Source organism: Sorex araneus, chromosome 5, assembly GCF_027595985.1.
Source record: "Sorex araneus isolate mSorAra2 chromosome 5, mSorAra2.pri, whole genome shotgun sequence".
In the NCBI taxonomy this organism is placed as follows: domain Eukaryota; kingdom Metazoa; phylum Chordata; class Mammalia; order Eulipotyphla; family Soricidae; genus Sorex; species Sorex araneus.
In genome coordinates this window covers 102,577,121-102,594,800 of record NC_073306.1, presented here as the reverse complement: position 1 = coordinate 102,594,800, position 17,680 = coordinate 102,577,121, and the positions used below count along the sequence as shown (strand labels likewise).

Sequence of the window (17,680 nt, the reverse complement as noted above, 5' to 3'; positions counted from 1 at the left end):
GCTGGAGCGGGCAACAGTAATGTCTCCATTGTGAGACTTGTTGTTGCTGTTTTTGGCATATCAAATACACCTTGCCAGGCTCTGACATTCAGGCTGGATACTCTTGGTAGATTGCGGAGCTCTCCGAGAGGGACCAAGGAATCAAACCCAGGTCAGCCGCACACAGGCAAATGCCCTACCCACTGTGCTATCACTCCAGTCTGAAATCAACAGTGCAATTCTTTAAGCTTCTCCATCTCCCTATGTATTAATTTTTGTCACAAGTTAAGAAGTAGTTAAGAAATGCTACAGTAGTTTTCTTGCAGGCTATATGAAGGTATGAAAAAAAGTGGACTCAGTGCTGCAAAAGATAGTCATGCAATATGTTTTGGAGGTCAAAATTGATAATCATCTGTACCTGAGGTCAGTCCTGTCTCAAATCTCACTATACAGTGGGGATAGTAAGAAGGTGGGGAAATAGTGCAGGGGTGAGGATGCATGCCTTACACATGTCCAAACTAGGTTCAATTTCTAGCACCACTTGGTGGTTCCTGGCACTGCAGAGCCCATGAATCACTGCATTCTTGGCTAGAGTATTGAAGTACAGGTTTAGTTGGTGGAGTAACGCTGGAAGTAGCCTCCTGAGTCCTTGATTGTTGAAATAATAATGCCTATCATACGGTCCTATTGTGAATATCAGAGGAGGTAAATTATTTAATGCTATGCATAATTTAATTACACACGTTCTTATTTACACAATACAATACAAAACACAACGCATTAAACTTCCCTTTGGTACCACGAAGGGGGGAGGGGACAGAGTTGGGATGGGGTAGAGGTGTTGGAGAACAAAAGCTCAACCCTAATCATAGATCTTTCTTCCCCTTTCCCCTCTGTCCCCAACTCTACCCCAAGAAGATGAAAAGGGAAAAAAGTGCCAAGAGAAGAAATGAAGATGGAAAGGCTTAAGAAGCTTGACTTTGGCAACATCATTTTCCTTGTATTGCCACTAATTGCGTTGACTGAAAGTTGGACCTGAATGGATGTACTTTATCTCTGGAAATTCCTGCAGGGAATTTCTGTGAAACTGAGCTGGGTCAACATTTTGGGGAATCCAATCTCTGAAGTAATAGTTTTGGAGTTTATTCTTTATTAGTCAAAACAACAATCCATATGAGCATACAATAATTTTTATATTCCTTTTCCCTTGTAAAGCTCAGGGATTCAAAGGTAATCTATTTGATTTTTCTTTTTAATTGATGAAGGGATGTCTTAATCTTCCTTATTAGGGTAACTCCTGTTTTTGTTTAGTGATCTTCCATAACTTGGTAACATTTGCTATTGCTTTTTAAACACTATCTAATTGGAATTCTGGCATATACTTCTATTTTTCAAAAAGGTATTTTATTGCCAAGCATCAAGTGTTAAAGGCCTTGTGTTTAAACATGGGTTGTAGATTTAATTGTATACTTAAGAGCAAAAGCAATATCAACAAAAAATAGAGAAAAAACAATACAACAATTACAGAGCTATAAGATCTAAAGAAATCAGAAAGTTGTAATATTCATCTCTTCAAGTATACAGTATACTCAAAAGCATACTGAAACAAAGAAAAAGAATTGAAAAAGAGATTTAGTCCTATGACTCTATATTATAAAAACACTCGCTGTGTGTAACCCACAGGTTTTAAGACTCTAGAAATAAAATTTCAAACCAAATCTGTAACAGATGCTAATGTAAATGATGCTTACAGGCATTGATAAAACACTTTGCCTTCCTTCTACTAACATATTCCATAATTATACTGTGACTTAAATAGTTTATATATAGAGAGATGAATGTGAAACAGGAGAAACATATTCATACATTAGCATTCAGAGTAAGTAATTCAAACATCTAATTGTTCCAGCTCAAGGAATATTTAAAAAATATTACCAATGAGGTATTCAGAATTATTTTGCTTTATATTTTATTGAGTCATGTCGATCATTAAACAAAATTAGAAAATGCTCTTAATTACCATAGATACACATCACAGAAAATGCTAAAAAGAAATAGAATGATAATTACTGAAAGATAGTTTATGCTTTTCTTCTATATTGTATATAATCAAAATTTTTTTTGCAAATTGAACATGTTGTATTTAAAGAATAATGGATGAAAACATATTTCTAGTTATGTTTCACTGAAGAAAAACACTTTGTGTAAGGAGCTGATTGTACATTCCATTCTTTTAGCTCTAGAGTTCCTTCAGATGCATTTTAATTAACTTTAAACAGTTTAAATCTCTTTCAATGTTTTGAGAACATCAGTAAAAATTTTTTATTGCAAAAATTATTGAGGTTTGTGCAATGGCCAATTTATAAATCTTTCCCTTTGTAGCTAGAAAGATTTGAAAATTTAAGACCTTTAAAATTTCTAGTTTTATTGGTATAGGTTTAAATATTATGATAATTTTTAGTGATTCTAGAAGCACAGTTGCTTCAAATCAATAAATGTTTCCTCAGAAATTCCTTATATGGGAGGGGTCAGGGATGTAACTCAGCAGAAAAGCCCTGCACTTGTGATATGTGATGCCTAGGTTTGACACCCAGTACTGCTCGCTCTCTCTCGCTCTATATATATATATACACACACACACATATATATACACACACATCACACATATATATACACACATACATATACATGTATGTATGTGTGTATATATACACACCAATAAATGTATATATGTGTATATGTGTATACACTTATATATGTATATATAATATAATCTGTATATAATATGTATCCGGCAGAGCCTGGGAAGCTATCCGTAGTGTATTTGAAATGCGAAAAATAGTAACAACAAGTCTCACAATGGAGACATTACTGGTGCCTGCTCGAGCAAATCAATGAACAATGGGACAACAGTGCTACAGTGCTATATTATGTATAATATATAACTTGTAGGATAATTAACTAATAAAATGTCATAACTTTAAGGATATTTTCCTATTATTTTAATTTTTACAAGTTTCAAAAATGAACTGCTCCAGGAGTTAAAAGTAAGTTACCTCATACCCATGGGGTGGGGGATGGTTGGGCCAAACCCATCTGTACTCAGGGCTTACTTCTAAGAATGTGCTCTGGGATCACTACTGACAGCTTGGGGAAATCATATGAAGTGCCAGGGATTGAACCCAGGTCGACTGCTTGCAATGTCCTACCTCTTATAATATTGCTCTGCCCCCTACCCCCATTATTTTTATTGAGGTTATATAGTTTACAGAAGTTTACATATTGTTGTTTTATACTTGTAGTGCTACTACATCTCTCTCTCTCTCTCTCTCTCACACACACACACATTCAAGACTATTAATAACTTCCCAACACTGTGCCAAGGTATTTTATTTCCTTCCTTCCCTTTGCAGCCATTTACTGCTTTGTTGATAATACTCAGAGTTTACTTCATTGAGGATTTTCTATTCTCTCCAGAAAGAAGTTTTATACCTATAGCTCTGGCTTTTTGGGCCCCCCTTATGTATATCTGTTAAAGTTTTAGTAAGCTCTAGTGATAGCTTGCCTTTACCTGATTCTTCAGGTATATGAACAGTATACTAGTGAGAAAGGGCTTGATTTACTGCTGTGAAAAATTACTTTCAGGGTCTGAGGAGATAACTTAAGTGGGAGAATTCATGGTATGTGCAAGGTTCTGAGTTTGATCCCAGAAACCAGGTCACCTCAAGGCTTTCCAGGTATGGGCTCTAAGTACTGAGTACTAAGTACTCAGTACTGAGAGTCACTAGAATTAGCCCCTATAAAAATCACTGTAAAATAATGACCTCAATACAATTTTAAACTATGAAACTTCCAAAATAAATAAATGCATAAAAAGACAAAATCTCAGCGACTTACCAGTTAACTACAAATATTACTGTTTATAGTTCATGGTGCCATTCTCTGGGTAACTCATCTGAGATCCAGATGATAAAAAGGCAAAGCTGGCTTTAAAACCCTCTGCCAATCTATTTCATGATATTTCAGGCCACAAATTTTCAATTGTGCTTGAAATTGACTAAAAAATAGTCAACTTTAACTTCTGTGGAGACAGTACTTACCCTCACAAAATCTACAGATGTTATCTATTTATTACATACGGGTCTATACCGACCTATAAATAGAAAGGGCTCATGATTCTATACATAGATCTTTAAAGTTTTGAGGATATTGCTGTTTGGTGCAGAGAACCTTTATAATCTGAGTGATATTTCCTGGTCCTTTATGACAATTTCTTTCCAACATACTGCTTTTCTTTCAGGCATTTTGTTAAATGTAATTATTATTTTTCTCTTTTAGGGTATAAATTCCCTGAAATTCTATTCTCTTATGTATTTTTATATCATAAACCTTACCTTTAATTTCCTCTGGGGTTACATAAGTTATTTACCGAGTTAATTTTTTTTTTAAAGTTAATTGGAACTATTCTTATTTATTTCTCCCTCTGTACGTTTTCCTTCCTATTTTTCATATCTATCTTTTTTCCTCTTTTTCTTTTATTTTTTGTCCCTCTCTCCTCTTTCCTATTTTTTCTTACATTTTTTTCTTTGTCTCCATATCTCTACCTCTTTCTTCTTTCTGCCTTTTGCTTTGATTGTAGTAAATTTTTAAAAAACTGCTTATTTCTGATTGTAACCCTTCCTGTAACTCATTAACATCCAACCAAATCAGTAATTAGAAGCTAAGGAAGCAAACAAGAAAACAGGAATAAGTCAACTTTAAGAGTTTGAAAAATTTTACATATAAATACAGAATAAAGACTCTCAAGTCCTACAGTTTAATGTTTGCTCTTAGATGGCACTTATTTGGGTTGAACTGGTTAAGAAATAATTGTTTGTGGGAATGGAGCAATAGCACAGTGGGTAAGGCGTTTGCCTTGCATGCAGTCAACTTGGGTTCAATTCCCAGCATCCCATATGGTCCTCTGAGCACTGGCAGGGTAATTCCTGAGTGCAAAGCCAGGAGTAACCCCTGTGCATTGCCAGGTCTGATCCAAAATGAAAAAAAAAAAAGAAAAAGAAATTTTAAAGAAATAATTGTTTGTGATTTGCAGAAACCATTTCCCATGTATTCTCGATCTTGTTCAATAGTAATAATGACAAAACATACCTTAAGCTAAGTATTTCTTGGATTGTTCAAAAATAACAATAGGAGAGCTGCAAAGTATTTGCATTCTTTTACCATGTGTGGTACCCTACCACTCTTTTCTGTGCCCACAAAATAGAGTTTAAGCTTGAATTTCAGTATCTTCTCTGATTGTGGTCTAAGTATTATTACATCTAATAGTTGTTCTGTGGCATTCATAGTATAGATGTAACCTGTTTAAACTGAAAATCAAAGAAAAGACTTTCAATTACATATTATAATGTCATTACCTTTCCAAGAAGTCCATTATATACTTGAAAATTTATTTTTCTAATACCTAAAAAAAGCATAGATCAGACTTACTGTTTGCTTTAGATACAGGAAGTAAGTACTTTACTAATACTTCCTGAAACTCTGAGTCATTTAGAAGTAAAATATATATTGAAATTATTTTTACTTCATTGGTTGGTATATCCGAAAAGCAATTTATTTAACCTAATGACTTTCTGTAAAATTAATAAAATGTTTTCAAAGTACATTTATGAAATGAAAAGTAATTGATGAAACTTTTTCATTAGGAAATTTTACTAGATTTATTATGAATTGGAAATCAATTTTTAAGTACCTGGAAGATAAAGGCATTGGGTAGAAATTAGCATAGTTTGTTATAAATATATCCAGGAGATGAATCAAATTTATTTCTGTGACAGAATGACAAGCTGTTAAACCTAATGAAGAAATACTTGTGCTAATTCTTTTCATAAGGGAAACTTACAGTGGCTTTTAAAAATGAGTTGGTAAATATTTTATTTTAAACATGGTTGCATGAATTTTTTCCAGAGAACTAAACAACCAATTTGATTACCTGGTTTGACTCATACCTAATCTGCCTCTGACCTCCACTTCCCAACCGCATTTAGGAAACAAAAACATACCCACATGCACACACACACTTGTATGTATACACACCCAATCTTTGCATTTTGGTAAATTTAAATAATTATTTTATTTTAAAAAGTTTAAGACTTTCTTTCAAATTTTAATATAGAAATATTAAAAATATTTTAATATTTAAATATACATATGAATATATTTAAGAAATATAAAACTTATTTTCACAAATAATTCATAGCTATTTTTATTTCAATCTAGCAGATTAAGTATTTTCCAGTGAATTGCCTACTTCTTGGACTGAAATGAACAGCTTGCATGGATGTAGTGACACCATGAAGCCCTAAACTGCTTATTGACCCTGACTTTGGAAATTAAAACACCTACACACATCATAGTGTTCATGGATACAAATACACACCCAAACTCTGACCTTTGCTTCATGTCAAAAATAATAATCTCTCTGTGGAAAATCAGGCTGAAATTATGGCAAACAAGTAAGAAGAATTCATTCCAACTGAGTTTCAGGAAGAATATTTCTATATTAAAATCCAGTGAAGTTTCCCTTAGTTTATTAAATATTCTCGCAGTAATGTATGAAAATGGTTTCAGGTTGTTTTCTGCTCTAATCTGAAATGCATGGACTAGCATCCACTTAAGAGTTATAGTCTTGGTCTACTTTACCCATTAAATTTTATTGTCCCAAAATTTCCAATACATAGCTCCACTGTCACTCATTTTCTGCTATCTGGTTAAAACATGGCAATCATTCTTGCCTTTATGGCCCTGCTTGTGCTCTGCTACTAATTTCCACCTTCTTAAATCTGGAATGGTCTTTACTAACATTTCCAAATTCTCCCTGAGATTGTTGGCTCACCTCAATTCCCTACACAGCCAACAAAATTTTATTTTATAGTCCACAGTGAATTCTCTCTTTCCTGACACTTTATCTATTTTTTTAAAAAACAAATGTTTCCTGTTCTTATTCTCTAAATATTTAATTTTATCTTTTCAAATAGACTGTTTTTTTCTGGTGTAGGTAACACAGTATTCTTTAAAAAAAGTCAAAAGTGGTAAATCCTATGACTTATCTATGTGTTTAATATTTTGGGTTGTTTTATAAAGGTATCATGAATTTGCTTTAATTTTCTCTAATTATAACGGCGGATTTATTATTTCTGGGTAGGGTGCAATATTTTACAACTATATTTTTAAGCTTGCTTTCCCTGTATGGGTGGTCAATTTATTTAATGTTCTCTTAAAAACCATTATAAGATAATTTGAAGTCCTCAATGTTCCAAAAGGTAGAAAATCTATGATTTTATTTTCCAAAATAAGAATTCATGAGACAGACTGTACTTCTCTTAAATACGGGAAACATAAATGGTAATTTAGAGGAAAGATGCCCTTCCCATTTAAAATAAAATGTCATTTCCTGAATATTTTCTTAACTTCTGGCTTCTGTCACCCTGTAGCCAACTTATGTCAGTACTTCAGAAGTCATGTGACTGCTCAGCCTGTTCTATAGAATTCATTTTTTTTTCTGTCTCCTTTGTTATTCTTTTCGTTTCCTTTGTTATTCTTTCATACCTTGGTTATATTTTTCATTTTTCTTCAAAACCTGTTAGGGTTGTTAGGATTATGACACATTCCCTCAGCTGAGTCTGGCACATAGTTAAGAGCTCAGTGTTAGTCTTTGTGTTGTTTTCTTTTTAAAATTATGTCCTTTTTTCCTCTTAATATGTGCCTGGAAAAATATATACAAGTATTATTTAGTATTATTTTACTTATCTGTATTAATGAATTATGATTAAGGATATGGAAGAAAGCAGCAAGACAAACACTCTCAGAAGTACCTAGTTTGAGCCAATCAAAATCTGCTTTTTTTTAATCCCAATTTTCCTCTGTAAACTTTTATTATTCACCTAATATGCATAAAGCAGTGTTAGGGAAGCACATATTATTCATATATGAATGTTGATCATTCTTCTCATTATGTATTTCAGGAACTAAAATAATGTTATTTAAAATGTAGAGGAGATAAGACATCAATAACGTAAAGCTGAACATCAAAAGTGCCCTGAGTAAGGTACAGATAAAAAAAAAAGAGATAACAAGGAGAAACGGAAGGGACCTTCTTTTCAGTGTATGGAGTTAATAACTCATAGAAGAAGATATAAAATAAACTTGGAGCTAGTTGTGGACAGGAATAAATTGAGGGAGATGACAAGTGAAAGATTATGGAAGGTTAAAGATTCTTGTCAGTCCTCTCATTGAGAAATAGTTTATTTTTCATTCCCTTACATCCTCCCTGGTCCTGTGACTGTCTTCACCAAAGCAAATGGTCAAAGGGATACTGTGCTACTTCAGTTCCATTTTGAAGAGAGCTGGCAACTTCTGTTTCCCAATTGCAACCCTTACTCGTGGGATTCATGCAGCGTCTAATGAAGCCCAGCTTGCTCTTTGAAGACTACACAAGGTCAACAGGTAGATAAAGATTCCAAGCGATTTCATTCAGATTTTCTTGATCACTGTTATGCTTATTCATTCCGTTTCATGTGCCCACATTTTTGGTTAGCGATTTGCCACATTTATCCTACTTACTTTGTAATTCTCTACTGTGGTTATGTCATATGTTGGTACAATTTATGGCGAGTACTTTCTCTCAATTTACTCATGGTTTTGTCTTTTAAATTGTATCTTTTGTTAAAGAGAAGTCTCAATTAATATTGGTAGTATAGTTCAACATTTCTTTCAGGATTCGTTTTTTTTTTTTATTCTGTGACCTTTTAAACCCATAATGATAATTTTCTTTTTCATTTATAAGCTTTGATAGTTATGTTTATAATCCACCTGAGCTTGATCTTTGTTTAGAGTGTGAGCTAGGAATTCAGATTCACTCATTTTATATGTCATATAAACTTGACCCAGCATCATTTATTGAAAAGATCTTCCCATTTCTCCGCGCCCGCACCCCCAGAATGACTGACGAAGAGGACGGAGCTGCTTGGGACACCGGCAGCCCACCAGCAACCTGCACACAGCATCTATCCCACTTCTGAGCACAAAATGGAGAGACGCACCCAAGTGCGCGGCGCGGCTGGCGGGGGATCGAGGGCGGGGAAGTACCGGTCTCCGCCCACATCGGACACTTAAAGAGAGTGCAGCCACGTGGGCTTTCCCATTTCTCCGCGCCCGCACCCCCAGAATGACTGACGAAGAGGACGGAGCTGCTTGGGACACCGGCAGCCCACCAGCAACCTGCAGTATGTGACTTGAGAGTTTCCGCCAGGTCCCCCGAGCGGGGGCCTGGCGTTTCTCTTTTTTTTTTTCTTTAATCTATCTCTCTTCCCTTCAACCTCTGGGCACAGCACAGCATCTATCCCACTTCTGAGCACAAAATGGAGAGACGCACCCAAGTGCGCGGCGCGGCTGGCGGGGGATCGAGGGCGGGGAAGTACCGGTCTCCGCCCACATCGGACACTTAAAGAGAGTGCAGCCACGTGGGCTTTCCCATTTCTCCGCGCCCGCACCCCCAGAATGACTGACGAAGAGGACGGAGCTGCTTGGGACACCGGCAGCCCACCAGCAACCTGCAGTATGTGACTTGAGAGTTTCCGCCAAGTCCCCCGTGCGGAAATCTCTCTCTCTCTCTCCTTCAACTTTCTCCTTGGACTTTAGACAGAAACCCAAAACCGCGCGGCCGCTGCCGCGGCCGCGCAACTTAATGTCATCTTAGTATCAGCAGTATGTAATGGTTCCTTCTTAATGGGTCGGACTTTTGTGGGTGATCCTAACAAGAATAGTAAGTATTTTGTTGAAATATTGAAGGCAATCAAAATGGTAGCCATCTCTCTAGACTGAACTAAGCTATATCCCCACGCTGGCTGAGAAGAAATATCCTTCTTTCTCGGGAAGAAACGTGGCGTGGTGTCAAACATAGTGTGATGTCCATTAAGCAAACAGACCTGGTGGCGTGGGAATGGGAAATAAGGGGAAAAATTTGGTACATGGACCAGCGGGACGCTGGTGGTATCTCGAGCCGGAGCCGATATCAGCGCAAGAGCCTTGGTTCCAGGAACTGCTTCCAGACACTCTACTAGACTATCAACTAAGCCAGAGCCCCACGCCGGCTGATGACGGGAAATAACCATCCTCTTCGGTTTATTTTCCCTTTGTCAGACAGCGTGGCGATTACTAAACAGGCGTGAACTCGGTGGCGCGGGGCAAGGGGGAAAAAGAAAAGTTATGTAACAAACAGCAGGACTTAATATCTCTATATGCTTAGTAATGGAGAATTATCAAATGCCTCATTGGCAATAGGACTGTCTTTTTCTTTTTGGGGGGAAACCCCAGCAACGGTAGTGAGTTGTGTGTTGAAACATGGAATGTAATCGAGATAAGCGCAAATGAAGTGAAACCTATCACGTATAAGGGTGGGGACTAGGCAGGTGGGAGGGGGCGGCAGATAGACTGGGGGGGGTTGGGAATGTAAGATGGGCACTGGTGAAGGAAGGGGTATTTGAATATTGTATAACTGACATAATCCTGAGAACTTTGTAACCCTCCACTTGGTGATTCAATAAAAAAAAAAAAATAAAATAAATAAAAAAAAAAAAAAAAAAAGAAAAGATCTTGTTTTCCCTTCTGTTCAACATTGCTACCTTTATCATAAACAAAGTAACTGTAGAGATCTATCCAGTTTTTTCATTCTCTTTTGTTCTTCAAGATTGTTTTACCTTTTGCAGATATTTGTACATTTAGACGCAAGTTGTTATTTACATGTACAAAATCTGCTGGGAATTTTAATGAGATTACCTTGACTAAGTAGATACAATCAGAACTGACATCATAATTGAGCCCATTAACCCATGGCCTATATATTTCTCTATTTCATCATATATTCTTGAATTTAGCTAACTAATATTTTATAGTTTTCAATGTACATATGTTTCATGCATTTCTCAACATTGCATGCCATTATACTAGTATAAATATTATATAAGTTTTATATTTTAATTATGATAGTGTATATAAAAAGTATACTGGTCATTTATACAAGATCTCATAATACTTTCCTAAAATAAAATAAATTTCTGTAGTTTCTTTTGTACATTATATGTTCAAACAGATTAAATGTGAAAAATTAAAGCTTTATATTTTATTTCTCCATTTTACACCTAACTTTCCCTACCTTTTTGAACTGGCCAGAATTGCAATCATATATTGAATAAAAGTAGTTCAATCGTGGGACAGGAAGGATAATAGAGCTGGAAAAGCTCTTGCCTTACACGTGGCTAACTGGAGTTTGATCTCTGATATCCAAATGGTACCTTAAGCAAACTAGGAGTGATCCCTGAGTGCAGAGCTAAGAGTAAATAAATCCTGAACACAGGCAGGCATGAACCCATAACAAATTTTTTTTAAATAGCGAGATTAGACATCTTTATTCATATTCTGAGGAGGAAGTGTTTCAATATTTAATAATTATGGTATTTTCTATATTTGTAGATGCCTAAACATTTTAGTTTTATTAATAATTTTCTCCTACAGGATTGTAAACAGCTTTAATAATATTTGATATCATATGTACAAAATGATTGCTTTATTTGTAATTATTTATGTCATTTTTCTTTTATACTCTGAGGTAAATTGCACTGATTCTCAAATATTAAACAAAACCTGTACTCCTGAAGTAACTTGCTCATGGGATTCTACTTTTTCTATTCACTGTATCTGACTTCACAACTTGCTTAAAAATTTTGTTTATTTGGGGGTCACACAGGTGGTGCTGAGCTTACTCCTGGATCTATACTCAAGAATCACTCCTGGTGAGGATCAGGAGACGATCTGGGCTTCTGGAGATCCAAACAGGGTTGGGATGAATGTAAGGCAAACACCAAACCACTGTACTATTTATTGATCCAGCCACAAATATTTAAAATTTTTATATGTAGGGTTGGGGGTTAAGGCACTTGCCATTTGTATGGCAAAAGCCAGTGTGATCCTCAGAACCACATATAGTCTCCTTAGCAGAGTTAGAAGCGGTTCCTGAGCACAGAAAAAGGAGTAAACCCTGGTCACTGCTGGGTGTGATCCATACCCACGTTGTCAGGTTTTAGAATTAAGGTAATGCTTATTTTTTCCCCCTAAACTTACTTGCTCACATTGATTAATTTGGTTCATTTCTTTCTTTTCTTTTCTTCTTCATTTTTTTTAATAATCATTTACAAATATTTTATTCACTTTTTGGTTTATTTTTATTTTTATTTTAGATTTTTGGGTAAGACCAGGAGATACACAGGGGTTACTCCTGACTCTGCACTCAGGAATTACTCCTGACGGAGCTTGGGGGACCATGTGGGATGGTGGGAATTGATCCCAGGTTGGCTGCGTGCAAGGCAAACACCCTACTCACTGTGCTCTCGCTCCAGCCCCTGGTTTCTTTCTTAAGTATGGATATATCTGGGCACAGAAATTCCTATAAAAATGTTTTAAATTAATTAAAATTAGTTCAAATGTTTCAATTAAATTAAAATCAGTTGATATAAGGTCCTTAGAGTGTTTTAATTTAATTTTTACCTTAGTAAAACATTTACATATAATGTGACACATTCTTTTTATCTTTTTGGGTCTCTGCCAGCCTCTAGGGAAAAGCTGAAATCAACCTAAAAAGTATGTGCAATCTCAGACCCCTTATAGTTCTTGACAATAACATTTCTCTATTATCCTTTCAAAATTTGTGAAAATTTCCATGATTTTCTTGTTTTGCATACTGGTAATTCTATCACCTCTTTTCTTCCATGCTGTTTCAACAAATGCCAATCAATCTTTTAAAAGAGCTCTATTTTTTATACCTTATTGTTGTCTTTCTTAAATTTATTTTATTTCATTTAATCATTTCTTCATGAGCTGGAGCGATAGCAGAGTGGGAGGGCATTTGCCTTGCACGAGGCCAACCCGGGTTCGATTCCTCCGCCCCTCTCAGAGAGCCCGGGAAGCACCCACACGGCAGAGCCTGGCAAGCTACTCGTGGCGTATTCGATATGCCAAAAACAGTAACAAAAAGTCTCAAAATGGAGCCGTTACTGGGGCCCGCTGGAACAAATGGATGAGCAAAGGGATGACAGTGACATTTCTTCATAGGTTTGTTTTGGGGGAGCTGCGTCCTACCACATTGTGCTAGGGTTTAGTCCTGGCTCTGGGCACAGTGTACCTAGGATCCAGCCAGGGTTTTGTTGTGTGCAGGGCAAGTTCCTAAAGCTCTGTATTAACTTCCCAACCCTCTTTGTTTATAAGGTAGAATTTGATTCAGAGGTGAAAATTTTAATGCCATAAATTTCTATGTAAGTACTGCTTTAGGTTTTATTTTCATTTCGCAAATTTTGTGTTTTGTTTTGGTTTTTATTTTGTCACATTAAAAATACCTTTAAAATTCCCTTGATTCTTAAATCCATGGGTTATTGCAAACCATATTATTTAGCACCGACATATTTGGAGTTTTAAATTACTGATACTAATTTAATTTATTTTGAGTTTAAAATATTTTGTATGGCTTTATCTTTTGAAACTGATTCAGTTTTGCTTTATGGTCCAGAATATGGAATACATTGTAGATATTCTTTGTATATTTAAAATAATTGTCTTGTTCTTACATGAAAAAGTGCTCTACATCACTAATCATCAGAGAGATGCAGATCAAAACAACCATAAGATACCACCTCACACTCCGGACTGCCGGCCGAGTGGCCGGCACGCCGACCCCAAGTGCTGCCGCCGTCCTGTCTTCCGGCAAAGGAGACAGGGATACTCATCTTCAAGGGCCCTCTTTCATATCACCACAAACAACATGAAGAAACAGCGAAAATCCCCCATTGCAACCAGAGGACGATCAAAGGAGTCCGGACCTCAATGGGCGCTTCCTACAAACTTGACCTCTCTGAGAAAGAATTCAGACTTGAAATCCTCAACATGTTCAATGAACTCAATGCAAAGATGGACAACTTCAAGGAAGACCTGGCGGAAACAATACAACAGACAGCCGACAAAATATGGGAAGAAATGAGAGCAGAAATAAAAAACCTTCAAAAAGAAATGAAGGATTCCATACATGAAATCAAAAACTCTCTGGCTGCCCTCAACAATAGGATGACTGCAGCCGAAGACAGAATCAGTATGCTTGAAGATGAGCTGCAAGAGGCCTACAGGCAACAACAAACCATGGCAAGAGACCTCAAAATAGCTCTAGCCAGAATCAGAGTCCTAGGGGATGACTTCAAGAGGAACAACATTAGAATCATTGGACTACCAGAACTACAGGGAACCAACCCCAACGAAAAAGACACAGTCAAACAAATCATTGCGGAAAACTTCCCACAGCTGGACAATGCGGGCATCCAGATTCAAGGCGCCCGAAGAGTGCCAGCTAAAAGAGATCCTAACAGAAAAACCCCAAGACATATCATAGTTACAATGATGGACGTCTTCCAGAGAGACACAATACTCCAAACAGCAACGTCCAAGAAGGAAATCGCATACAAAGGAGCACCCCTTAGGCTCACAGCAGATCTATCAGAGGAAACCCTCCAAGCTCGAAGGCAATGGTGGGATATAGTGAAAAAACTCAATGAAATCAACGCTTCACCAAGAATACTTTATCCGGCTAAACTCTCATTCAAACTAGAAGGAATCATACACTACTTTGGGGATAAACAACAGCTCAGGAACTTCACAGACTCAAAACCAAACCTAAAAGAAGTACTAAAGGGGCTATTGTAAGACAAGAACAACCCCTACAAGCACAACAAACCCTTGCACAAAGACGGCACAAAATCCCATAACAATAATCTCCCTTAATGTCAATGGTCTGAATTCACCAATTAAGAGACACAGACTGGCAAAATGGATTCAGAGACTCAACCCAACATTCTGTTGCCTGCAAGAAACACATCTGAATAGCCAGAACAAGCACAGACTCAAAGTCAAAGGATGGAAAACAATCCTGCAAGCAAACAACTCCCTCAAGATAGCCGGGGTGGCTTTACTAGTATCGGACAACATAGACTTCAGGTTGAAAAAGATTAGAAGGGATAGTGATGGCCACTTTTTATTAATCAAGGGATGTGTACATCAGGAAGAAATCACACTCCTAAATGTCTACGTACCCAATGAGGGACCAGCTAAATACCTACAACAGCTGCTAAGAGACCTCGAGAAGGACATCTCGAGCAACACAATAGTAGTTGGAGACTTCAACACCGCACTGTCTCCTCTGGACAGATCAAGAAGATTAAAACTCACCAATGAAATACTGGCTTTGAAGGAAGAAATAGAAGAGAGAGGGCTAATAGATCTATACAGGGCTTTATATCCCCCCAAAAAGGAATACACATTCTTTTCCAGTGCACATGGAACATTTTCCAGAATAGACCATGCGCTGGGCCACACAACATACCTCAACAGAATCAACAAGATAGACATTGTACCAGCTATCTTTTCAGACCATGATGCACTGAAGATAAAACTTAATCATGGACAGATGCAGAAAACCAAATCAAACACCTGGAAATTAAATAGCTCGATATTGAACAATGAGTGGGTCAGGAAGGAAATCAAGGAAGAAATCAAAAGGTACCTAGAAACAAATGAGAATGAAGACACGAGCTACCAGAACCTGTGGGACGCAGCTAAAGCCGTTTTAAGGGGAAAATTTATAGCTCTGCAAGCATATCTCAGGAAGGAAGAAAGGGCCCACATAAATAACTTGACTTCACAGCTCAAGACCTTAGAAAAGGACCAACAAAAGGAGCCAAAACCAGGCAGAAGGAAAGAGATAATAAAACTTAGAGCAGAAATTAATGACATGGAAACCCAAAAGACAATCCGGAAGATCAATGAAACCAAGAGCTGGTTCTTCGAGAAAATAAACAAGATTGATAAACCACTAGCAAGACTCACAAAGAAAGAGAGAGAGAGAACCCTTATAAGCCTAATCAGAAATGAAAAGGGGGACATCACAACAGAAACCAATGAAATTCAAAAGATCATCAGAGACTACTTTGAAAATCTCTATGCCACGAAACAAAAGAACCTAGAAGAAATGGATAAATTCCTCGACTCCTATAATCTCCCAAGGCTGAACCAAGAAGACCTGGAGTACCTGAATAGTCCAATTAACATCAAGGAAATTGAAATGGTAATCAAAAGTCTTCCCAAAAACAAAAGCCCTGGTCCAGACGGATTCACTAGCGAGTTCTTCCAAACATTTAAAGAGGACCTTTTGCCAGTCCTTCTCAAGCTTTTCCAGGAAATTGAAGAAACAGAAACCCTCCCAAACAGTTTCTATGAGGCTCATATCTCCCTAATACCAAAAGCAAACAAAGACACCACAAAAAAAGAAAACTACAGGCCAATATCCCTGATGAACACAGATGCAAAAATTCTCAACAAAATATTAGCAAAGAGAATTCAACAAATCATCAAAAAGATCATACACCACGACCAAGTGGGATTCATCCCGGGGATGCAAGGATGGTTTAACATCCGGAAATCAATCAACATAATCCACCATATCAACAAAAGAAAAGATAAAAATCATATAGTCATATCAATAGATGCAGAGAAAGCATTTGACAAGATCCAGCATCCGTTTATGATGAATACACTAGCCAAAATGGGTATAGAAGGGACCTTCCTCAATATAGTCAAAGCCATTTATCACAAGCCTATGGCAAGCATTGTCCTCAATGGGGAAAAACTAAGAGCCTTCCCTCTGAGAACAGGGATGAGACAAGGATGCCCACTCTCTCCACTTCTGTTCAATATAGTACTGGAAGTACTTGCAATAGTGATTAGACAAGAAAAAGACATTAAGGGCATTCAGGTAGGAAAGGAAGAAATTAAGCTCTCACTATTCGCAGATGATATGATACTATACTTAGAGAACCCTAAAACTTCTACCAAGAAACTCCTAGAAACAATAGACTCGTACAGTAAAGTTGCAGGCTATAGAATCAATACCCAAAAGTCCATGGCTTTCCTATATGCAAATAATGAGAGAGAAGAAAGTGACCTGAGAAAAGCAATCCCGTTCACAATTGCGCCTCAAAAAATCAAATACCTCGGAATCAGCTTAACAAAGGAGGTAAAGGACTTGTATAATGAAAACTATAAAACACTACTTCAGGAAATAAAAGAGGACACGAGGAAATGGAAAGACATCCCCTGCTCATGGATTGGAAGAATTAATATTGTCAAAATGGCAATTCTCCCCAAAGCATTGTACAAATTCAATGCTATCCCTATAGGGATACCCTTGACATTCTTCAAAGAAATGGAGCAAGTTCTCTTGAAATTCATATGGAACAATAAGCCCCCACGAATAGCTAAAGCAATCCTTGGGAAAAAGAAAATGGGAGGAATCAACCTCCCCAACTTCCAACTCTACTACAAAGCGGTAGTCATTAAAACAGCATGGTACTGGAACAAAGGCAGAGCGGCAGACCAATGGAACAGGGTTGAATACTCTGACATACACCCCCAAATATATGATCATCTAATCTTTGATAAGGGTGCAAGAAATGTGAAGTGGAGCAAGGAAAGCATGTTTAACAAATTGTGCTGGCAAAACTGGACGGCTACATGCAAAAAAATGGGCTTAGACCTCCATCTATCACCATGTACAAAA

At 36.9% G+C, this 17,680-nt stretch overlaps 1 protein-coding gene across 9 annotated transcripts in view; it reads right to left on the bottom strand.

Annotated features, from left to right (window-relative positions):
- Positions 1-17,680, bottom strand: part of CABCOCO1 (ciliary associated calcium binding coiled-coil 1) — a 243,173-nt gene that overhangs the window by 166,922 nt on the left and 58,571 nt on the right. The window contains exon 6 of one of the 9 annotated variants that reach the window (XM_055140472.1): positions 12,413-12,475. The exons of the other annotated variants lie outside the window; for them this stretch is intronic. Coding sequence (XP_054996447.1) covers positions 12,413-12,475 — 63 coding nt within the window. The remainder of the gene's footprint in view (positions 1-12,412; positions 12,476-17,680) is intronic. 9 annotated transcript variants of the gene reach the window in all.